Genomic DNA, 24,133 nt, shown 5'->3' with positions numbered 1-24,133 from the left:
GATGGAGAAACAGGTTTACCTTTTAGGTGACATGAATGAGTTGAAGGGAAGTTATGAACTGTTTCTGAGAGACAAATAACACCAGGATCCTTTTTTAGGTAGCTGACAGCTGGTAACTGTGCAGGGGCGGGTCTAGCAAAGTGTTGCCAGGGGGGCAGGTAGGGCATTAACAGGGAAAGGGGGGCACAAAGAAATACTTTCTTATTCTCATTTAAAATGTCTCGCTTTTAACAAATAATTATCTGAGTCTTACAACAAACGATTGATAGATTGATGCATATATACCATCAGAACAGTGAACATCACTGTCACAACAGTGTTTGTTTTCATTCAAAGGCTTTATGATTTTTCCTATAATGGCGGCCGGTCTCTAGTCAAAACGCCTGGGCCGATTTTTTGTCCCAGTCCAGCCCTGTATGCAGCTCATCTGCAGTCTGGTGTTACCTACATCTTCCTATTCAGAAGGCAGAATTTCAGAGTTCTGAGTACAATCAAAGCACCACGACTGCAGTTTTTGTGTTGGATGTAAAAAGCGCACATGACGCTGTAACATAGGCTAGAATCATGGCAGCAGTCAATGACGGTCCAGGCGTGGGATTTCTCTCGTGGAAATATGCACATTATCTTTTCCTTTCTATTGGTAGGTGGCACAGTGCACTGTGGCAAGTAAGCAAGCTAGAAGACTGGCACTCTTGCTGGGTATCCAGTTAGCAACACATTAACAAGAGAAGTCTGAGTAAAACCAAAGTTACTTTCCCTAGTAACTAGTTACTTTGAAAGTAACGAGTAACTTGAAGTAACTGAGTTACTTGGAAGTAACTAGTAATGTAACTCAGTTACTAATTTAAAGTAACTTACCCAACACTGCTAATTACAGAGTTAATAATACAGACTTAGTAATGTGTCACGTGAAGATTCACCAGCCAGATGAAGTGTTTACTGACAATTGACAGTGACAGCGGACATCATCATCACTATTCCAACAATCCTCTCCACACAGACAAGCATAAACACACTCGACTATCACTAAATCAAATTTAACACACGTTTGTAATGATGCTAATTCAGTTTACAATAGGGTTCATTCGCTCGGTCAGCAGGTGGCGGTATCCTCGTACACTGGGGAGTAAACTGCCATTAAACTAAAGAGAAGAAGAAGAAAACATCTGCACATGCGCGGTAAGGATCGGGTAGACGCACCGTACGTAGTGCGCGTACTCCGAAGTGTGCTGGATTGGGACACAGCCTCCGTGTCCGACCGATCAGTCTGCCCTCTCACGCAGGCGGCGGTCCTCCGTGCATCCAACATGTTAAACTTTATTCTTTAGTCTGACCAACGGAAGCGTTAAAATCTACACACACATTCATTCAGCCTTCGTAGTCAGAAGCTTGACTCATACACTCGTCTGTATTTAATCATTCTACTTCAGTTTGATCTTTATTTGTAAAATCAGCTGTCCGTACACCCATGCTTGTTTGTGATTGGTCAGATGCCTTCAGCTACACCCTTCCTGTGAGCGTGCAGGGAAGCCCTGGGTTAGCGCCATGCTGACCTCTGAACCTGACTGGTGACATTAGGGTACATGAGCTGGGTCTGCCAGCCTCGTTGAGCAGCACAGGGTGGTGAACGTATGTGAAGTGTTTTACTGACCCCCAGTGGCCAAATGCAGGAAGTACACTTTTAGTCAAACAGGACTAAACACCCTAACTGTTTAGACAAAGTGAGATTTTGAAGGCTCAGTGTTTTGTCTCTCAGCTGCTGCCATTCTGGATCCTTGGAGGAAGGTCTTCATCCTCTACTTACACAAAGATCAGGGCCGTCCCGAGTCACCTGACCTAATGGGTTGGCTATCCTCAGATCCTGGCAGGAGGCACTTCTGCATCGCTTCTTGAATCCGAGATGATGTCTGTGGTTCTGAAGGGGTGTGCAACAGGTATCTATAGACTGCCCAGTCCAGGGTTCCTGGTCCGGCGTCAAGTCTGAGCTGGTACAAGTGTGCAGAAGGCATCAGCTGCCAGTGAGTCCAGGAGCTCCTCTTCCTCATGGAGAGTAATTTGGAACCAGAGAGAATCAGAATCAGATGGGACAGTTTAGTCTGGGAACTAGAACCAGAACCCAGCCCACAGTCTAAAAAGCGGGTTACAGAGGTATGGAGCTTAAAAAGCAGCTTCAAGCTGAAAGATGCAAAATATATGCTTGAATTTAAAAAAAAAAAAACTAATAAAATGTTCATCTGATACTTTTATTTTGAATAAACTGAAGCAGCTTCCCTCACAGAGAATATCACGCAGGACCTTAATGTACAGCACAACAGAGGAAATGAAGGCCACATGTTGCAGAGACTGGCACACCTGCTGCAGGTGTGTTTGTGCACCTGAGCTAAAAGGCACCCAAGAACGATCCCTGCCCCACAGCACCATGTTCACGTTTCAAAATAAAAGCTTTGAAACTGTCACGTGCCTACATTTTCTACCCCTATGTATTGCCCGGTGTTGTCACATGACCCTAAACCTTTCTCCTGTGGCTCGCCACCCATCACAGCCCACAGGTTACTAACTGTTAACGGGACCTCGAGCATCGTTAGCGTGAAGACCCTCAGGTGGTCCCGGTGTGCATGTCTGGTGGTTCTTGTGACTTGTGGACGGGCAACAAACACTTCACCGTCCACTTGGTCCTTCAGGTAAGCTAAAAGTCACACAGACTACCTGAGATGGTGAGCGAGTCAGGACGAGAAGCACACTGAGGTATGTGCACCTTCACTTTCTCACACCAAGAGACTCTCGGTCAGGCTAGAAAAATGCATTGTGGGTAAAAACATGCAGGTACATCACAGTTTTGCAGTCAAACACAAGCAGCAAACCCACACCTAACAGCCCAAAGTTTACCTGGACAGTTGAAGCTGAGCCTCCTGTCGGCTCCACGTGTAGGAAAAGTTATAAAAAATCAAACACAAACATTAGGAAACACAAAGAAACTCAGAATCGGGGGAACTAGAGGCAGCTCCATGAATTTGATCAAAGACCTCAGGGGGGCTGAGGGCAGGACATTTCTATGACTCAACAGCATAAATTGTTTACAAACTGTACATGCTCAGCAGAGGTAATCCAGCAGGTCTGGGGGTGGGGTTAAAAATGATTCCTGAGAGGGATTATGGGTAAAGGTCAGACGTGCGAGGCCTTTCCCAAAGTCAGACACACACTGGCTCATTTCACCCAGTTCAGTCCAGTTTGGTCTGGTTCAGTTGGGTCGGATGTTGGCGTAGTTCTTGATGACGCCGGAGAACCTGATGATTTGGACCTCTGGGTTTTTGGGTTTGAAGTCCTGCCACAGGTACTCAGGTGACAGCACCTTGCTGGGTTTGTTGATCCACATATACCTGAGTAAAGAAGCAGGAAGTAGAATCATCTAACGATAACAACAAGGACCAGCACATCCAGCCACCTTTCCTACCTGTTCAGGTGACTCTCCTCCTGCCAAGCTGCCTCGATGCCCCTCTTGGCGTCGTCCTCAAAGTTCTTGCGGCAGGTTTTGGCGAGCAGGTGAACTTCTTGCACCAACCCCCCGAACGCCCCTCCACAGTAGTAGAAGTCCCCCTCCCCGGGAGCCACGTAGGCGTTGGACGCAGGACTCCGCTCGTAGGGGAACTTGCTCCGGTCATCTCTGTAGTAACCTGCAGACACAGGTGGGAGCGATGTCACTAAAAGTTCAGGGCAGAACAAAGCCGCAGAAAGCAGAAGTGAACGCACCTGAAATCTTTTTCAGAATTTGGCCTGAGTTTTTGAGATGTACTCAGAGGAGATCAAGCTGTTATTTTAGGGTTGATGTCTCTGTACCTCTTCTGTTTTCATATGAGTATGCCATAAACGTAATGCCTGTTTTTGACCTTGTGATTTGAAGCATGTGCCTTAAACTGAAATTCTCGCCCCAACAGGAGGGATGATGTAATCTGTCTGCTTTTTAGCACTCGTGTCCACAGTTTTCAAGATATTATGTTCAAATTCTGTGTGATGGGAGATACCAGTAACAGCTCCATATGGTGAAAGTTTGGTGAAAAGTCAAAATAAAGGTCACGCAGAAAAAACCTTATACTACGCAGACTTTTTGTCTTCACAACAATATAGCAGGCCTGCGATGGTTTAAGTAGCTAGGTTGGCTAAAAGCTGAGTTTGACCTCCAGAAACCAGAACAGCGTAAAACAACGCACGAATGTGTTAAAGTTTGTACAGAAGTCAACGATTTCAGCCAATTCTGCTCCGATCATAAATAAAATAAAATAAAATACAGCTTTAAGGTCATAGGTCAAAGGTCAGACATTGACATGTTTCAGTAAAAACATCCTAAGACACCAAAACAGCCTTAACCTCTGACCCTAAATGCTGGCCTGGACCATATGCGAGACATTTGGCCGGCGGTCACCATGGAGACCCACAGCCAGACTTTGTTTCTTTGGAGGTTCTCTGCTGATGTTTACAGATGTGGGAATACTCGGATGTGTGTGTGGGGTGTTTTTGATCGAGCTGAAACGTCGACCACGAACTCGTTATTGTACGGTTTCGTGGCAGTGCGGGAGAACAGACCTGGATGGATCACGGCCACAAGTCCTCCCAGCGACTCGGCCCCCCAGCGACCGTGGAACTTTGAGTCGACGTCCAGACAGAAGATGTAGTCGGCGCGGTTCTGAAGCTTCTTCTCGATCAGGTTCTGGATGATCTCCATCCTGCGAGCTGAGATCTCCTGCCAGCGGTTTGAGCTGGGCACCGAGCGCACCGTCAGCTGGAGGAGGAAGGAGGCAGAGTCAGAAAACAAAGAATCCGCCAAGAGGCTGCGTTTGGTTACAAGATCCGTTTACCATTCTGCCGGCCGCCATGTTCACTTTGGGCACCTCGTTAGGGCGATCAGTGAACACGTAAAAGTCCACCCTGAAGCCAACGAAGAAGTGCTCCTCAGACGTCTGCAGAAAGTCCTTCAGGAACATGATGTACCTGTGCAGAGGAGAGGTCAAAGGTAAAGCCAGAGACACTGCTTTTAGGCCTGCAGGGAAACCGGAGCGTTGTGATGTCACACTTACTTTCCGACAGCGAAGACTGTGGCAGCAATGGTGATGTTCTTCCTTTTGTAGATGCTGTCCAAGAGAAACGGGTTGAAGGTTCCCTCCCAGACCACCGGAGCCAACCACGGCGTCACCGTCACCACGTCAGTACGACTGCCATTACAGAGACACGGCATCATCATCTCCATCATCATCATCATCATCATATTTATCAAAAATACGAACATCATGACCAGGGCTCTAGAGTGCGACCAAATTTTTCAGTGGTGCGACTAAAAAAAATATTGCAACCTTCCCTGTGGTCAACAACAGACACACATTTTGCCCCTATCGTGGACTAAACCAATCAGAGATAGTAAGGGGCGGGACCTCTCTGATTGGCCGTGGTCCAGTTGAAAGTGCAGGTAGAAGAGGGAGGTGAGTAGCTTGAATAAAGTGATATCGATTCATTAAATCCTGAATCGACTTTTAAATATAACTGTGTTTTGCCAGAAACGCCAGATTCTCAGATTAAAGCTCACAAAACCATTTCAACAGCCACCAAACAGCAAATGAGAGCAGGTACACGGACTCCACACAAAGATGTAAACACAGACCCGACGCATCAGAATCAGCTTTGTCTTTCTCGGCTTTCTCACCCGACGGCCCGCAGACGGACACGCTGTCGGAGCTTAGGGATTCTGATGCGTCCGGTCCGCGCTGTGATTACGTCTTTTTGCGCTGATTCTGAGCTGCAGGTTTTGTCTCTCTCCAACCAAAATCAAACTGCGCTTCACATTTGATCAATGTCGTCATGAAATTTGCTGTTTTGCTTCCACGACTATTAAAATCACACTCCATGCACAGCTAGCTCTCTCTCTCTCTCTCTCTGTACTTCAAGAACAGTTTCCCGTCTCCAATCTCTGTTTTCTGTATTATTCATTCGCTTATTACCCACCAGTCTACCGTTGTTTACAGCGCTGTGGCTGCTGTCTTTTTCTTTTTTTCACTTAAATGACCTCGGACAAGAAAGCCTATTTTTTCTGTTGTTCAATACTGAAGAAATTTAAACTTTATATGCAGAACATTGTAGAATATTTTTAAGGTTATCTGCTATAAAAAGCCAGACCAGGAAAATCTCCTTCATGTTTTTCTGTGTTTTATTCTCAGTTACTTTCACACAAAGGCATCTGCTGTGATGTTCACAATTCTGAAGAAGTCAGTACTGATAAATGATCAGAATTATAATATTTCTGACTGTCTGAGGCTAAGTTGAATCGAATCAGGACTTTGAAAACCGGAATCGAATGGATTATAGAAATCAGTGATGATACCCAGGCCTAGTGAGCAGCCTAGGCACGACAGAAGTGGATGTAGCTGTAATAGGAAAAGAACTATTGCTAAATTTTCTGTTAAGGCCTGATGCTTCTGAAATTCATAGCCAGTGCTCTGACACGGTGTCATCAATCTTTGAATGCTGAAAAAGCACAGTGTATCCAGAAAAACACATTATATTATATCAATTATTATAAAATTTGTGTGCGCCTAACTTTTGTGCCGGTAGGCCTAACTTTTTAAAGTTGGGCGTACCGGTACGCCCATGGCAAAAAGTTAGTCTAGAGCCCTGATGACATAAAGAAGCAGAGATACTGACCCGTGCACGATGCTGGGCTGGTTGTACTTCAGACTGAAACACAGAAACAAAGAGGTCAAAGTTCAATACGAGCCAACATCACGAGCCTAACGCAGCCAAGCGTGTTCAGTTTGTCCAGCAGGGAGCGCTGCAAAAGGGACACATTTATGAGGAGTTGATGCACGCTCAATCATGCAGGTAAGGAAATCCCAAAAAATTGATTCTGTTCATCTGGATGTTTTCAGTGGGAGATTCCTCACATGAAAAGACCATCTCTGAATCGAGGAGGGGGCCTAAGGGTACATCTGTCACCATCCTACAATGCTGTGACTGCAGCCATTCCCCAACTCTCTGTGAATGGTACTCATGGACACTGATCAGTGGTCATGACCATTTGCATGTTAATGATCATAAACTGACCTCACAGCCCATTGTAAATCAGTGGTGCTGGTTTCATGTCCTGTTTATAAGGTTGGAAACCTGCAGCCAGCTGAGACTGAAGGAGTCACCTGATGATGATGAAAAGATGAACAGAACCAACCTTTTGGGAACACATTTATGAGTTAGATCCAGATCCTGAAGGAGCAGAATGAAAGGAAAGATCCATGATCTTCAGTCACATGCATGCAGTTCCTGCTCCTGACCAGCAGGTGTCAGCCGTCACACATTTCACAAATATGAGGACCGTTTCAAACCGCCTCTTTCACTACCTTTCCATGACCTGATGAAAACTTCATCAGCTAGAAAAGTTGATAAGGAATAAGAGGCGAGCAGAGAGGTGCTCAGATATCGGAACAAACTAACTTCAGCAAAAAATGGACTACAAAACACACATATGACGTCATGACAGCTGTTCTAACCCTGCTAATTTATGAGAACATCCAGTAAAAGAGTAACCCTTCATCCAAGAAAGAACGATCAGATCTACTCATGTCGGCAGCAGCTGTTTGCCTTTTGGGGGAAGAAAAACTGTGATGCAACAGAGTGAAGCTGCTGAGTAGAAAGGACAGTACTTACTGCTCAGGAGACTCCAGGTGGAGATCAATACCAGGCTGACTGAACGTGGTGGTTTCAACGGCAGATCTGCAGCACACACACACACACACACACACACACACACACACACACACACACACACACACACACACAGTGTCTGTTTGTGACCCTTAAAAACACCTTTAGACCGGACTGACCAAGTTCCACAGATCAGCAAAGGTGCTTTATATGGTAAGGTTAAGACCCTACGATAACACAGGGAAAAGCTAACAATCAGACAGTCCTCTATTTGCAAGCACTTTGGTGACAGCGGGAAGGAAAAACTCCCTTTTAACAGGAAGAAACCTCCGACAGAATCAGGCTCAGGGAGAGCCGGGGCCATCTGCTGCGACCGGTTGGGGGGGAGAAGAGGAAGACAGGATAAAGACATGCTGTGGAAGAGAGAGAGAGTCATACAGGGCTCTAGACTGGAAACTAATTCCTCAATGGTGCGACTAAAAAAAAAAAAAAAAAACATCCTCGGTCGCAGCAGTGCAACCAGCCGTTAAAAAAAACTCTGAAAGTCTCCGCGTGGTCAACACACATTATGCCCACATTGTGGTCGAAGCCAATCAGAGAGCGGGACCTCTGTGATTGGCTGTGGTCCACACATTCCTGTAGGCCTACCTGTCTATACATTTGAAAGCATAGGTGGATGGACAGAGTGAGTAGGGCTGGGTTTAAAATCACATTTCTGATTAAAATCAATTTTAACTTGAATAAAGCAACATCGATTCATTAAATCCTGAATGATTTAAAAATAAATGTATTTCACCAGAAACGCCAGAATCTCAGGTTGAAGCTCACAAAACTGTTTCAACAACCACCAAACAGCTAAAACAGGAAACACCCCCCCAAAGTGTCACAACCAACCACCCATGCTGAAACCGGCTTCACTGCCTGTTGTCAGTAGCAACAAACAGTAAAGCCGGTCTGCGCTATGGGCTGAACCACTGTTAATGGTGGTTGGGGGGGGGGACACACACTTTGTATTCAGTTTTAGGATTTATAGGCAATGTTAACTGTAGCCAGGCTAATGCTAGCTTATTTTAATTGTATGCTAAACTGGGGTGGCAAGAGATTATTGTAGAGTGGCACACGCCACCCCTGTAGATCCGGCCCTGCAACGTCTATTAGATACAGTGGTATGCAAAAGTTTAGGCACCGCTGATCATTTTCATGTTTTTCCTTCATAAATCATTGGTTGTTCAGATCAGCAATTTCATTTAAATATATCATATAGCGGACAAACACAATGATATTTGAGAAGTGAAATAAAGTTTATAGGATTTACAGAAAGTGTGCAGAAGTTACGTAAACTAAATTAGGCAGGTGCATAAATTTGGGCACCCTTGTCATTTTATTGATTTGATTTAGCACTAATTATTGGAACATAAAATTTGTTTGGTGAGCTCATTGACCCTTGACCTACATACACAAGTGACCGTGGTTCAGGGGGTTGGGAAGCTCATCTTGTAACCGGAAGGTTGCCAGTTCGATCCCCAGCTCTGTCTGTCTGTCTTGGTTGCTCGATCAATCAATCAATCTTTATTTATAAAGCACTTTTCATACAAAAAATGGGGCACAAAGTGCTTTACATAGTTAAAAGCAGCCCACCCCACCCTCCAACTCACTCCCCACACTCTCATTAACATAAATGATGTGAATACACACATATCCCCCCCCACCCACACACACGCGTGCGCGCACACTTAAAGAGTAAAAATTGGGCTGGGTTCACATGAGCCAAGTGAGGAAACACTATAACAGGGAGCCGTCTGCACCGGGAGCCGGTCACAGACCGCAGCCTCCAGGCTGGGCACACAGCAGGAGAGAGGCAAAGGAGCCCCCCAGCCAGGCTGAGAGGACCCCCAGAGACCCAGCAGCCACGGTCGATCACAACCCCGGTGCAGAAAAAATCCATAAAGTGTTTTAAAGAGTGAAGAAGGGATTGGATCTAAAAGACATGTGGTGGGTCTCACTGTGGAGAAAACTTTCTGAAGGTTCTCAGCATTAACCAGGACAAAGCTGTCCAGTATCTCCTCAGGTACAATCGAGCCCTCAGATGTGTTTACAAACATATCGCGATTAGATAAAATATCAGATCTGATGGTGCTGACGTTTTCCCTGAAGTGGTCTGCAAACTGCTCACAGAGCGAGTCTGTGGGGGTTCTTTGGGAGCTGTTAAAATCAGGGTTAAATAAATGATCTATGGTGGAAAAGAGGACCTTGGGATTATTTTTGTTATTACTGATTATTTTGGCGAAGTATGAATTTCTTGAATTCCTTAATGTATTATTGTACATTTTAAGTTGCTCGGAAAATATTTGATGGTTGATAGTATTTTTATTTTTCCTCCATCTCCTTTCTGCTGCCCTGCAATTTCTTTTGAGTTTTTTGACTTCTTCGTTTCTCCAGGGTGATGCATGTTTTACGTTAATCTTTTTGGTGGTGAGTGGAGCAACGGAGTCAAGGCTTTTCTTCAGTTTGCTGTTGAAATGATTAAAAATCAAATCGCAGGGTGCAGGTAGAATCACAGGGGGGCATTCGTCTAAAACCCTGGTAAAATTTGCAGCCACTTCAGAGGTTAGATAGCGCCTCCTCACAGTTCGCACCAATGGCGTGATATGGCAGCCTCGCTTCTTTCAGTCTGCCCCAGGGCAGCTGTGGCTATAACTGTAGCTGCCTCCACCAGTGTGTGAATGTGAGAGTGAATGAATAGTGGAGTTGTAAAGCACTTTGCAAATTCAATCCATTATTATTATTACTAATCCAGACATGAGAAGGGTATTTAGGGTGGCCAATTGCAAGTTTTCCTCCTCTTTGCATCTTCTCTCGAGAGTGGCTACATGGGAGCCTCAAAACAACTCTCAAATGACCTGAAAACAAAGATTGTTCAACATCATGGTTTAAGGGAAGGATACAAAAAGCTGTCTCGGAGATTTCAGCTGTCAGTTTCCACTGTCACTGGAAGTGACAGGTCAAGGAAAATCTTAGATAAGCAGAGGCGAAGAATAGTGAGGACAGTCTCAGTCAACCCACACACCAGCTCTAAAGACCTACAACATCATGTTGCTGCAGATGAAGTCACTGTGCATCGTTCAACTATTCAGCGCACTTTGCACAAAGAGATGCTATATGCGAAAGTGATGCAGAAGAAGCCTTTTCTGTGTACATGCTACAAACGGTGTCTCTTGAGGTATGCTAAAGCAGCGGTCCCCAACCCCCGGGCCTCGGACCGGTACCGGTCCGTGAGTCGTTTGGTACCGGGCCGCGAGAGTTGAGGCTCAGGTGTGAAATGTATGGTTTTCAGGGTTTTTATCGGTTTTCAGTGTTATTTTGTTATTGTTTTTATCGTTAACTCTGTTTTCTTGGGTCTTTTCACGTGTGTTATGAATAAATCTTCTTTTTTTTCGGTACCGGTACTAGTTTTATTTTGTTGTATTTATCCGCGACACATTAAAGGCCGGTCTGTGAAAATAATGTCGGGCATAAACCGGTCCGTGGAGCTAAAAAGGTTGGAGACCGCTGTGCTAAAGCACATTTGGACAAGCCAGCTTCATTTTGGAATAAGGTGCTGTGGACTGATGAAACTAAAACGGAGTTATTTGGACATAACAAGGTATGCATGGTGGAAACAGAACAGCATTTCAAGAGAAACACTTGCTACCCACGGTAAAATGTGGTGGTGGTTCCATCATGCTGTGGGGCTGTGTGGCCAGTGCAGGGACTGGAAATCTTGTTAAAGTTGAGGGTCGCATGGATTCCAGTCAATATCAGCAGATTCTTGAGAACAATGTTCAAGAATCAGTCACAAAGTTGCGCTGGGGCTGGATATTTCAACAAGACAACGACCCGAAACACTGCTCAAAGTCTACTAAGGCGTTCAGCAGAGGATCAAAGAAAATGTACTGGAATGGCCATCTCAGTCCCCAGAAATAAATAATATTGAAAATCTATGGTGTGACTTAAAGCGGGCTGTCCATGCTCAGAAACCATCAAACCTGACTGAACTGGAGATGTTTTGTAAGGAAGAATGATCCAAAATACGTTCAACCAGAATCCAGACTCTCATTGGAACCTACAGGAAGTGTTTAGAGCCTGTTATTTCTGCAAAAGGAGGATCTACTCATTAGGGCTGGGCCATATTATACTGCTGAATGCATGATAGAATATTGGTAAAACGCTCATGCGCAGTGCCTTTGTTTTCATACGCAGATGGCCGATTGTTGAGTGAAACGGATGAACCAGAACTGGTTTGTAAAAATGGTGCAACTTCAGTGATGTGGAACTGGTTTTTTGTGTTTGTCCATCAGATACACAACAAAGCACATTTTTTTTGTAGAACGTGCAAGCGGGCCGTCGTTATTACCGTATTTGTTGGACTAAGGTGCTCGTAAATCTGGGAGTAACCTGAGTCCTAAACTCCCTCTGCTTCAGGTCCTAAAGTCAAACGAACACTGCAGCATCACTGAGAATTAAAAACTGTCTAAATTCTTTCATCTTTAATAAAACGACCAGCGTTGCTGCTTTACCAGGTGTAACTATGAAGTTTATCATCCAGGCATCCATGAAAACAAAATTTATTACACTTAACGGAGTTAGAAGTTAGCAGGACGTTAGCTCGCTAGTTTCGCTTGTTACCCAAGCATGATATAGCATGTTCTGACTGAGAGATTTTTGAAAAAATTTAATCATACTGCTCTGCTGTCACTTCCAACATAAATGAAGACAGAAAACTAAACAGCAGTGACGTTTGTAGGGTTACTGAAGTTGGGCTAGCTGCTATATAATGATGTGCTACGTGATCGCTAGCGACACAGCTATGTTAGCATAGCGTAAACACAGTGAAGCTGGAGGACGAACACTAACACTTTTCCACTTGATAAAAGTTAACGTGAAGGTTCCTGATGGTTAGAGACAAATGCAATCGCATGGCAGGATGCTGTAAATGGACCAAACTTCAGTCAGAACAACTGAGATAATCCATCTACAATACGAGGTTAGTCATTCATATACTGCAACAACTGCAACAACAAAGTTCGATTTATCTGACTCCTTTGTTTCGCTTAATGTGCGCTATAATCCTGTGCACCTTATGGTCCGAAAAAAACGTATTTGACTTTTTTATTTGGCACACTGCAGTTTAATGTTGCAAAGCACCTCTTTTTAACTTCAGTGGATATTATACATGGTTAACTCAGGATATGTCAACACATTTCTACTGGAAATGCCTTTTGGTTAAACCTTCAGCAAGAAATTTGCATTTGCACTGTTAAATTTTTATATAGCTTTAATGCACTCAAAAAACAGCTGCTTGTTTAAGTAAAATAAATGGTGTTTTTTTGCACTAGTAAAGTTGTGGAGTTGTATTTTGTATCACATCAATTATATCGTTATCGCAAATTTTCAAATATATATCGTGATAAATATTTTTGGCCATATCCCCCTGCTCTAACTACTAAATATATTGATGCAATTTTTCTGTTGGGGTGTCCAAATTTATGCACCTGCCTAATTTAGTTTAAGTAACTTTTGCACACTTTCTGTAAATCCTATAAACTTAATTTCACTTCTCAAATATCACTGTTTGTCTGCTATATGATATATTTAAATTAAATTGCTGATCCAAACAACCAATGAAGGAAAAACATGAAAATTATCAAGGGTGCCCAAACTTTTGCATACCACTGTAGATCTGTTTCAAAACACTGCAGCACCTGTAACACCTGTTAGCTGTGTGACTCTTTCAAGGATCTGGCCTGTCATTAGCTAAGAGCGCTGGCTCTTTGGGTCTAGCTACTGCCAGCTTGAAGGCCTGTGGTACATCTCTGAGTCCTCTGAGCTTCATTCATGACTCATTTTAACCAATGGATGTTTGTATCTGTGTGTGCCTGTATGTCTGTGTCTATATGTCAGGTTGGGTATCAGACGCCACCTCTCTGGGGACATCTCAGGACCTCTAAGGTATGGAGGCCTATCTCCTACCACCACTTCCCCTGCCAGTGGCGGACGCCCTCAGACATCAGTGCGTTGGTGGTTCTTTGTGTCCGGGGATGGGCGTCCAGGTACACACCAGCTCACTCCTTGGCGGCCGCTTATCGGGGCCTGGAGCCTGGGGCTCGCTCGGGCCACTTCGGGGGTGGGGTGCCCCCGGCCTCTCGGCCTGGGGCTCGGTCACAGCTGGCTGCCGGCAGAGCTCACGGGCGCGTCACTGCAACTCCCCCTGGCTTCTGCTCCGCAGCTGCTGAGTGAGCCCTCATCTGGGACTCTCCTCAGCTCTTACTGGGACAGTGGCGCGGCTGCCCCTCTGTTGGTCTTCCTTGGTCTCTTGTGTTCTGGGGGCCTCTGGATGTCTGGAGTCTTGATCTCCTCCATACCTGCTTCATGCCCTGGAGGACGGGGCTGTGCCCCCCCCCCCCCACCCTCTAGCAGATCATTACATGAAGGAACCTTTTAAAAACAAGTGCGTCCATGCTCACAGGTGTACACACGGGTGATCACACCCACAAACTACACCCTTTTTGGCTCCTACCTCAAAGCACACTGTGTTCTGTTGATCTTACGTGCTGCACAATAATGTTTAATATTTGGTTTTTGGTTTTTTGCCCTTTATCCCCGTCCCTCTTCTCCGCTGTTTTTCTTTCCCTCTTTCTTTTCCCCAGTCAAATCTGTCCCATATTTAGCAAGTGAAAATAAATAAAATAAACAATAAAAGGTGAATCAAATGGACCATTACGGCAAGGCTGGGATGGTCCATTTGGTAAAGTAAATCCGTTGGGCATCTTTCTTCACCTTTAGACAAAAATTCTGATGCAAAACAGCCAAACGGGACAGGCAAAAAAAAAAAAAAAAAAAAAAGGATATGAGTGCCGCCTTAAACACAGACACACAGAGTTCTTGTTACTTACCCCGCCTCCACTGTCTTCCACTTCTCCTCAAAGGACAGCGAGACTCTGCATGACACAGAGATCAAAGTTAGCCCTGCCCACCTCTGACAGGTTACCGGTTATCGATCAGATCCCGGTAACCCGCTCCCATCTTATTATTGGTGTTGTCGTGAGCGCATGAAGCAAAGATATTCCACACAGCCAATCACCAGCCAGAACAAAAAATGTGCAAGCCAATCACGTGTCAGCACAGCACGGGGCGCAGTCATGCGCCATCAGACACGTCTGCTTGTTATCGCCGTGACAATGGAGACACTTCTCCAACTTCTGTATCTGCACAATGGCCTTGTTCGCCGATCGTGGCTCAAGAGTTGGGAGTTCGTCTTATAATCGGAAGGTTGCCGGTTCGAGCCCCGGCTCCGACAGTCTCGGTCGTTGTGTCCTTGGGCAAGACACTTCACCAGTTGCCTACTGGTGGTGGTCAGAGGGCCTGGTGGCGCCAGTGTCCAGCAGCCTCGCCTCTGTCAGTGCGCCCCAGGGCGGCTGTGGCTACAATGTAGCTGCCATCACCAGTGTGTGAATGTGTGGATGATTGTGTATAGTGTAAAGCGCTTTGGGGTCCTTAGGACCAAGTAAAGCGCTATACAAATACAGACCATTTACCATTTGTTAACGACCTTTGACCTTGAACAGCCGTTTCTGTCAAACACCAAAGAACAACACTTCGCAGAGTCAGCTAACCCACACTGCCCCCTGCTGACAGTAAACAGCAGTGCACAGGAAGCGAGGTTTTGAGGAGGCTTTGGGGTAACGCAGGTGTGAGGCCCGAGCGCACAAACAGACAGAGGACACAAAAAGGCCTCCTGTGTAACCTGACTCCAACAGGACACAATGCAGAGCTCACAGCTGCTCTTTCAGCTGCAGACGCCACGAGGAAGAAAATCCCAGAAAAATGAATCTGTGAAACGCAAAAGGTTTTCTCCGAAACGGAACAAAGGAGGGTTTGGGTGCCGCTGCAGCCAACGTCGGCCATCTTTCCCTAACTCTGCCCTCGCCCCCATAACCATCAGCCAAGTGTCACAGCATTCCCAGAGAGGAACACTGATCCCAGACCTGCGCTGTTTCACACCTTCATCACCCTCGGTGTGCCTGTGGATGTGAAGCTGATTGGTCAGTGTGCGCAGAGAAAACATGCTGGAATCAGCTGAGCAGACCACACACGTCAAACACTGAGAGGGGTGTGGCTTACGGATGTGCAGCTGCTGCAGCTAGAGGTGAAACAGGTGAGTCACTCTTCCACGAAACACATAAGCCTGGTGTGAGTTCATTTCCATGGCCAGTGAAAGTGAAATGGAAATCAGGTCATGGAAAAAGTTTTCACAGAAGAGAGAAACACATCAGGGACGTAACCAGGGAAACCATGAGTGGTAAAACACTTCACAGATCTGAGATCCAGGCGCTTCGGAGGCTCTCACGCTTGCCTGTGGGGAGCAGAGAGCTGCCAAACGTGTGGACGAGCTGCAGCTCGGGGACCAGCAGGTCCAAACATCCCCAGAACCCTGTTACACCCACTTTAGCTCATTGCTAAATCCCAGTTAGGTTTCCTTAGCCCTCGCGCTGACCGGCAGCTCTCACTTTACCCGCCCCTTTCTGCTGATTGGCTGCCCCGGCACACGGAAGTGTCATGTTAGTCATGTCCAAATTCATGGGCTGCTGCATACTGAGGACCCGGCCTTCGCGGTCAACGTGGGCCGGGTCCTCAGAAAGTCGGGTACGCCGGAAGTAAACGGCTGTGAAATTGTACAGTCTAGCCTTCAGATCAGCGTCACCGCTGTCTGGGTGAAGTTTAATAAACTCAGTCGTCTGCTCCTTGCTATCTAAAATATAACAGGACACTGGAGTAAACTCTCGACCGTCTCACACGTCTGTTTAATCAGTTTTCTGTTTGATGTTTATTCAGCTGTGTGAAAACCACCCGGGGAATTAAAAAGGTTTGTTTTTGGTTTTTTTTATCTAATTTGATCTAATAACTTTAATCTCAGCCAAACTGATTGACTCACAAACAAAGCCCAACAATAACATTTTAAGTTATCTAAGTGACTTATATATCACGTTTAACCTGAGTAGCGAAAGACCGCGGGGGTCTGAAAATGATGTGCCGGGAGTTGTGCCGGGAGTTGTGCCGTTCTTGGCGGCTCCAGTGACCCTCGAGCTCCCAGCTAGCTATCGAGCTGGTGGGTAACAGACGTCTCCGAAAACGTCGGAGCACTTTTGCAAATATGTGATATCTTGATAAACCGAGCAGATATTTGACGTTTACACAGCTACTTTCTGCCTGAAAATATGCTACAAGTTTATTTTTTGACCCAGAAAGAGTAATAAGAGTAATTTTAAAACTTAGTAGTGGCCACCATTGTTGAAAACTGGAATTGGCTGGGCCGCGCTATGAATTCTGGGATATGTGACTTTTTTTATTTCACCATTCATTAACTGCACAGAGAAGGCATCGTTTAAATATGTTAATGTTTTCTTTAAGCAAAGACTATTAATAAAGTTTTTCATGACTGGGCCAAGTGTCCTCTTTTTTGGAAATCAAAGCATGGTCACCCTAACATGAATCCACTTCCTGGCTGTGACATCATCATCAGATCATCCAATGAATCCAACACAGCTTCACGTCTCGTTCGGTTTGTGTTGATGCAGCTTCCAACATCCACGCCGATTCGTGCGCTCAGACTGGGTCACGTGACTGTTTCAGCTGCAGTTCAAACTCAGACAGGAAGCTCTGTGACTTTTATTTTGAAAGTCAGAGACTTAGCAAAGAGGAAGCTAGCAGGAAGGAATCATGCGTGTCTGTGCGAGTGTGTGTGTTACCTGTAGTACTGGGACAAGTACAGCAGCCTGTGGGGTCAAACAAACACAATCATTAATCAATCAGCAGACCTTTAGCTCGTTAACATGTTCCTAACCCGAACGGCATTAGGTCGAGCGCCTCTCCTCGCCAACACGCCTACACTCAGGCTCGACCGCCGCCTCGGTCAGAGGTTACATTCTGTAAAACCAGACTATTACTGGACTGTACACATGATCATCAGGTGTTTGCGATAGAGCTGACCAATAGGAGCGCACGAACACACAAAGCTTCAGTCATCAGCCTGAACACACCTGAACAAACAGCTGTCACTCACGAGGCTTGGTGCCATTGTGAACCCTGAACAACGCAACGCTGCGAGCTCGAACACAGAGACGGGAACAAAGAGAGACGCTCTGAGCAGACCGAGCTACAGACCTGGCAGGATCCGCCTGAAACCTGAGCATGCTCCGTGTGTTTGCTCTGCTCAAAGCTGACATCGCAGAGGCCGAACAGAGGCTTCAGTAGTAAACACCACATTAACAGTAGTATTAAACGCAGTATTAACTGTAGTATAAGTACATGAACTCACCCCAGCAGCACAGTGACAGACAGGATCACAGTCACAGCTTTTGTGTGGAGCACGGCCATCTTTCAGACCGGGACGGGTCCGATCCTCGCAGGTCTCTCGGTCCAGATCAGGACCACATCAACCACCGAGACCGCGTCCAGCACTTGGCTTCTGATCCAGCAAGTCTAATAAAACCAGCCCGACTCCTCTGTGTCTGCACAGAACGCAGCGTTTACTGGCTGGACCTGATTAGCAGGTTGAAGTGTTCAGGCACAACTCACATCCTCCACACCCTAGAGAGAGCGAGAGAGAGAGCGAGAGAGAGAGAGAGAGAGAGAGGGAGAATCTGAACTGTTAATAAAGGAGCAGCCAGTCAGCGGAGAAATGGGAGGAGCTAAAGCAGCTTGTTGATGAATGGAATGTGAGTGAAGTTGACCCCCCCACCTTCTTCAAATCCAACAAAAGTGGTATCAAACGTTTGTGCTGGTTTGTGCTGCAAAAATTTTCGTTTGTGCTACTATCATTTTAAAGATATTAATAAAAATTTCTAGAGGTCATCAGAGGTCAACCAGCCCCCCCACATTAATTAAATCAAACAAAATGGGTGTCAATCAACTGTGCTACGTTTGTGCTGGTTTGTGCTGCAAAAATTTTCGTTTGTGCTGCCTCTGTTTTAAAGATATTAATGAAAAGGTAAAGGTCAAAAGGTCAACCAGCCCCCCCACATTACCCAAATCCAACAAAAGTGGTGTCAATCAACTGTGCTACGTTTGTGCTGGTTTGTGCTGCTAAAATTTTCGTTTGTGCTGCCTCTGTTTTAAAGATATTAATGAAAAGGTAAAGGTCAAAAGGTCAACCAGCCCCCCCACATTACCCAAATCCAACAAAATTGATGTTAAACGTTTGTGCTATGTTTGTGCTGGTTTGTGCTGCAGAAATTTTTGTTTGTGCCGCTATTATTTTAAAGATATTAACAAAAATTTCTAGAGGTCAACCAGCCCCCCCATATTAATGGAATCAAACAAAATTGATGTCAAACGTTTGGGCTGGTTTGTGCTGCAAAAATGTTTGTTTGTGCTGCTAACATTTTAAAATTTTTTAATAAAATAACGTCTTGATGCGTGCTTAATCATCCAGGTAAGTAAATCCCAAAAGGTTGATTCTGTTCATCTGGACATTTTCAGTTGGAGAAACGTTTCGTCACTCATCCAAGTGACTTCTTCAGTCTCAGCTGACTGCAGGTTTCCCCAACCTTATAAACAGTACATTTGCATAGTGAAGGAAACTAGTGCCACTGAATGAATAAAGTGCTGGGGGGTTAGTTCCACGATTGTTAGTATGCAAATTCTTATGACCATTGATCAATGACAACTAATTAAAGCCTACTGATCAATGGCCATGAGTACCATTCACAGAAAGTGGGGAATGGCTACAATCACAGCATTGTAAGATGGCGAAAGATGTACCCTTGGGCCCCCCTTCTCGATTCAGAGATGGTCAGCATCCTGACAGCCCAACGGACGAAGCCGTCTCTCAGTCTGCTGGTTCTGGCCCGGAGGCTCTTCAGTATCCTTCCTGATGGCAGCAAACTGAAGACGCTGTTGAAGGGATGAGTGGAGTCACCTGTAATGGAGAGGACCTTCCAGATGAGGCAGGTGCAGTAGATCTCCTGGGGAGGGAGGCAAGAGAGGTCCCCACAATGCTCTCGGCTGCTCTCACTACCCGTTGTCATTTTTTCCTGCAGAACCCAGTGCAGGAGTCATACCACACAGTGATGCAGCTGGTGAGGATACTCTCAACTGTGCCTCTGTAAAAGGTGCTCATAATGGGGGTTGAATCTCTTGTGCTTCTCAGTTTGCAGAGGAAGTAGAGTCGCTGTTGGTCTTCTCCACATTCAGGGACAGGTTGTTGTTGCTGTACCACTCTGGCAGATGGTTAACTTCACCCCTGTAGTAGATCTCGTCGTGGGTCAGCAGAGTGAAGAGAAGGGGGCTCAACACACATCCTTGGGGAGCCCCCATATTCAGTGTTCTTGGGCTGGAGGTGTTGCTGTCGACCCGTACTGTCTGCTGTCTTCCTGTCAAGAAATCTAGCAGCCCGTTATACAGCAAGGTGCTGATCCCCAGCAGATCCAGTTTGTGAATGAGTTGCTGGGGAAAGATGGTGTTGAATGCTGAACTGAAGTCTATGAACAGTACTCTGACATATGAGTCTCTAGTGTTCAGATGTGTGAGGGCTGAGTGAGGGGCAGCTGAAATTCCATCATCGGTTGAGCGTTTTGACCGGTATGCGAACTGAAATGGATCCAGATTGGGGGAAAGCGATAATTTGATTTGATGCATGACTAACCGTTAAAAGCACTTAACTTAATAATGATGGAGGTGAGTTTGACAGGACGGTAGTCCTTAAAGCAGGAGATAGATGACTTCTTGGGTACAGTAATGATGGTGAAGGCTTTGAGGCATGTGGGAACGACGGCCTGACCCTAGTGATGTGTTAAAGATGTCTGTGAAGACATTTGTGAGTTCCACAGCATAGTCTGTCAGTGCTTGTCCAAGGATGTTATCAGGACCTGGAGCTTTGAGTGTATTGATTTTGGCAAGGGATCTCCACACACTGTCTGGGGATTGTGTCACCACGGTCTGTAGAGTGGGCTTGTAGTCTGTGATGGTTTGTATTCCTTGCCACTGCCTCCAAGTATTTCTGCTGTCGCTGAAGCTTTGCTATAGCTGATGCCACGTGACAGGTTTGCCCTTGCTGTTCTTAGACTCACCTAATTCCCGGCTCTGAAGGCTTGCATTTTTCAACCTTAGGAGCATTTAAACCTGACCTGTGAGCCATGGCTTCTGATTGGCCCGGACAGTGATAGTCCTGGTCTCTGTGACATCATCGATGCATTTTGGGATGTAGGCAGTAACAGTTTCTGTATATTCCTGAAAGTCTGTGGTGTTGTCGTGTGTGGCAGCCTGTGGTGGAAAAGCAGTCTTGCAGTGCCTCTGAGGACCCTTCTGGCCACACCTGTACCTGCTTACGAACTGGTTTGGTGACTTTGAGCAGGGGCCTGTGGGAACCCATGGCACACCTAGATTTCTGCCTGTACTGACCCTTATGCAAAATAGGTGGAATTAAGACACAGTTCCAAAAGCAAACACAACTGATCAGTGCTGAGAGTGGTCCTGTTGCTGAGGTTGGGATGATCCTGTAATCTCTTATGAACGACCTCCAACGCTTCTATGACTGGGATGCAAGTGAAGACAGATGTAACATCTCTCTCTCACTGTACATGTACTGTTTATAAAATTAGGGAAACATAACCTGCACAAACAAAATAATTTGCAGGACAAATGTTTGACATCAATTTTGTTCGATTTGAAGAAGGTAGGGGGGCCAATTTCACTCACGTGTGTTTATAAGGTTGGGGAAACCTGCAGTCAGCTGAGACTGAAGAAGTCACTTGGATGAGTGACGAAACGTTTCTCCAACTGAAAATGTCCAGATGAACAGAATCAACCTTTTGGGATTTACTTACCTGGATGATTAAGCACACATCAAGACGTTATTTTATTAAAAAATTTTAAAATGTTAGCAGCACAAACAAACATTTTTGCAGCACAAACCAGCCCAAACGTTTGACATCAATTTTGTTTGATTCCATTAATATGGGGGGGCTGGTTGACCTCTAGAAATTTTTGTTAATATCTTTAAAATAATAGCGGCACAAACAAAAATTTCTGCAGCACAAACCAGCACAAACGTAGCACAAACGTTTGATACCACTTTTGTTGGATTTGAAGAAGGTGGGGGGGCCAACTTCACTCACATATGAATGGAGGGGCTGCAGCAACGTCCAGTCTCAGAAAGAAGATCAGCAGGTACACACCTGTGGCTCAGGTTACCTGAGACAGCCCCTCCTCCTGTCACGGCTGCCTGCTCCCACACTGAACTCTCATTCCAGCAGCGGCTGGATCACATTTAAAGCCCGCCCTGACTTCCTGTAAGCTCTGACCTCCTTATCGCATCGTTATACGAAGCTTCTTTTCACAACTGTAAACCGAGACGCGTGTTTCGGCGCCATGAAGTCTGAAGTTATCTGGGCCTAAAATAACACGGCTGTAAACGGAGCGCGGTCACCTGAAACAGGTGTGCTGTTGTCACAGTAACATAAAGTCGTCACATCAAACCTTCACAACATGCGCAGGTGAATGTCACAGAAGACCGCCGTACCATTTCAGCAAAGCCCCGCCCACATTCAAGTAGCGCTGCAGCATTCCAAAATGAAGCTTTTTTTGCTTCAATGTTTCATTGAAGACACAAGTTGTGCTTTCTCCTTTGAATATTAATGATTGCTTAATAATTACCAAAAAGATTCATTTCTGATTCTTCAGTTAGTTAATAAAATACTTGAGACATCAGCTCATCATGCAGGTGTGGAGCTGTGTCCACTCCCGTGGAACAACATGAAGGTATGCACACGCATCACATGACAGTCCTCTGTTTGTGTGAAAACGATGGTTGTTGTTGTTGTGCAGGATCATAAACCTTTGCCTCCCTCCTGAGCTGAGCTCCAGCAGATCCTCGCTGGTCTGGAGTCGCTAACAGTACATCACATGTGCAGCTGCTCCTCTCAGCAGAAACAGGTAAAGAGTTTTCCTGAGCTGCTCGGTCCTCCTCCGGCACAGAGGTCAGAGCACCTGCAGTGAAGCAGAGGGGAACAGCTCCAAAAACACAGATTTGTTCCTGTTTTAAGGTCTTGGAGCGTTTCCTCATTCTGACATCACTTCCTGGCTTTGAAAGTAGCCAGTAGAGGCGGTTTGGGCATCTGACAGGGATGCCTCCAGGGTGAGGTGTTCTGGCCATGTCCCACTGGGAGGAGGCCCGGGGCAGACCTTACAATGCCGTGATTGCAGCCATTCCCCAACTCTCTGTGAATGGTACTCATGGCCATTGATCAGTGGTCTTTGATCAGTGGTCTTTGATCAATGGTCATGAGAATTTGCATAATTATGATTAAGGAACTGACCTCCCAGCCCATTGTTCCTTCAGTGGGCTGGTTTCAGTCATTACGTAAATGTCCTGTTTATAAGATTGAAACCTGCAGTCAGCTGAGACTGAAGACGTCACGTCACTTGGATGAGTGACGAAACGTTTCTCCCAGAAAACGATACGTCCAGATGAACAGAATCAACTTTTGGAGATCTATATATAACCCCTTTGTAAACGCTGTTCACCGAAGTCTATTTACCAACATACGTAAAGATATTACACATAAAAAATACACGGAAACATTGGAAATCACTTTTTGGCACAACACCGGCACCACACTTCATGATGTTTCCGTCTCTCCGTTTCCAGCCCGGAGCTGCCAACCAACCCGGAAACAGCGCGACACACACGGGCGGACAGACAGCACGTACCTGTGCAGGCGCTGGTCGCTCTCCTCCGTCTTCTTTCTTTTTCTTTCTTTCTTCCGCCACAGCCAGCGGCGAGGCCACGCCCCCTAACCTCCCCCCGGTGCTGTGTTGAAACGCTTCCGCGTTTCTGTCTGATGCGCTTGGTCGTGAGCAGACTCAAGCTGGTCTCCGTGTTATTGAAGAACACGAACACAAAATATTACACGCAGCGCAATGTTTACACAAACACACTTCCTTGGATGGCTGAGTAACGGGAAACACCCGCAGCAGATTGGTGAGGGTGAGCACCACCACTAGTGAGGGAGAACCCTCCCCATGTAACCAGGAACTCCCCGTGGGTTTAATTCACCAAAAGGCTTCCCGTGGTTCACTCGATCTAAAGCCAGTCAATCTGTGGCTTTAGAAGCATCAATTAAACACGTGAGAACTGATGGATTTTTGGGCCTGCACAAGTTTCCTTGTATACACTGTCAGTACCATCCTTTCACTTGATGCCAAACTGATTTTCCAGGGAAGAGATACACACTTATCTAGATCCTTAGATAAAATCCTGGCCTATAATTATCCACACAGCTCACTTTTCCAGTTTTGACCAAAATACAGACATTGAGTGTAGGAGAATGTCATGGATCACAGATCCAGTGAAACAGAGGGCTGAAACAGGAGCTAGCCTTAAACTAGCATGTCTCAGATGTTCCTGTGATCCAAACCA

The 24,133-nt window shown here is 45.8% G+C and overlaps 1 protein-coding gene and 1 long non-coding RNA gene across 4 annotated transcripts in view; one reads left to right on the top strand and one right to left on the bottom strand.

Annotated features, from left to right (window-relative positions):
- Window positions 1–2,224: 2,224 nt before the first annotated feature.
- On the bottom strand, window positions 2,225–23,497 carry LOC120717131 (globoside alpha-1,3-N-acetylgalactosaminyltransferase 1-like). 3 transcript variants are annotated; one of them, XM_040004977.1, is made up of 11 exons: window positions 23,425–23,497; window positions 18,032–18,303; window positions 17,463–17,489; window positions 14,610–14,654; window positions 7,681–7,746; window positions 6,685–6,717; window positions 5,070–5,204; window positions 4,851–4,983; window positions 4,579–4,774; window positions 3,452–3,671; window positions 2,225–3,377 (listed from the first exon to the last, which is right to left on the bottom strand). In XM_040004977.1, the coding sequence occupies exons 2-11, from the start codon at window positions 18,088–18,090 to the stop codon at window positions 3,239–3,241; spliced, it is 1,053 nt and encodes a 350-aa protein (XP_039860911.1). In that variant the 5' UTR covers window positions 18,091–18,303; window positions 23,425–23,497; the 3' UTR covers window positions 2,225–3,238. The 3 variants fall into 3 exon arrangements, with proteins under 3 accessions (XP_039860911.1, XP_039860912.1, XP_039860914.1); XM_040004978.1 differs by lacking the exon at window positions 14,610–14,654; XM_040004980.1 differs by lacking the exons at window positions 7,681–7,746; window positions 14,610–14,654.
- The window catches only part of LOC120717133, a 30,816-nt gene continuing 27,078 nt past the window's right edge, over window positions 20,396–24,133 (top strand). The window contains exon 1 of the long non-coding RNA XR_005692094.1: window positions 20,396–20,408. This is a non-coding gene — a long non-coding RNA (uncharacterized LOC120717133). The remainder of the gene's footprint in view (window positions 20,409–24,133) is intronic.

The sequence above is a fragment of the Simochromis diagramma genome, unplaced genomic scaffold, assembly GCF_900408965.1.
Source record: "Simochromis diagramma unplaced genomic scaffold, fSimDia1.1 OVJJ01000492.1, whole genome shotgun sequence".
Taxonomy (NCBI): Eukaryota; Metazoa; Chordata; class Actinopteri; order Cichliformes; family Cichlidae; genus Simochromis; species Simochromis diagramma.
This window is presented reverse-complemented; position numbering and strand designations above follow the sequence as displayed.

Coding starts and splice junctions, on each gene's coding strand:
- LOC120717131 (XM_040004977.1), bottom strand. CDS start 18,090: ATGGCCGTGCTCCACACAAAAGCTGTGACTGTGATCCTGTCTGTCACT. Junction 4,984..5,069: donor ACAGTCTTCGCTGTCGGAAA/GTAAGTGTGACA, acceptor TCCTCTGCACAG/GTACATCATGTTCCTGAAGG. Junction 4,775..4,850: donor ACATGGCGGCCGGCAGAATG/GTAAACGGATCT, acceptor TTCCTCCTCCAG/CTGACGGTGCGCTCGGTGCC.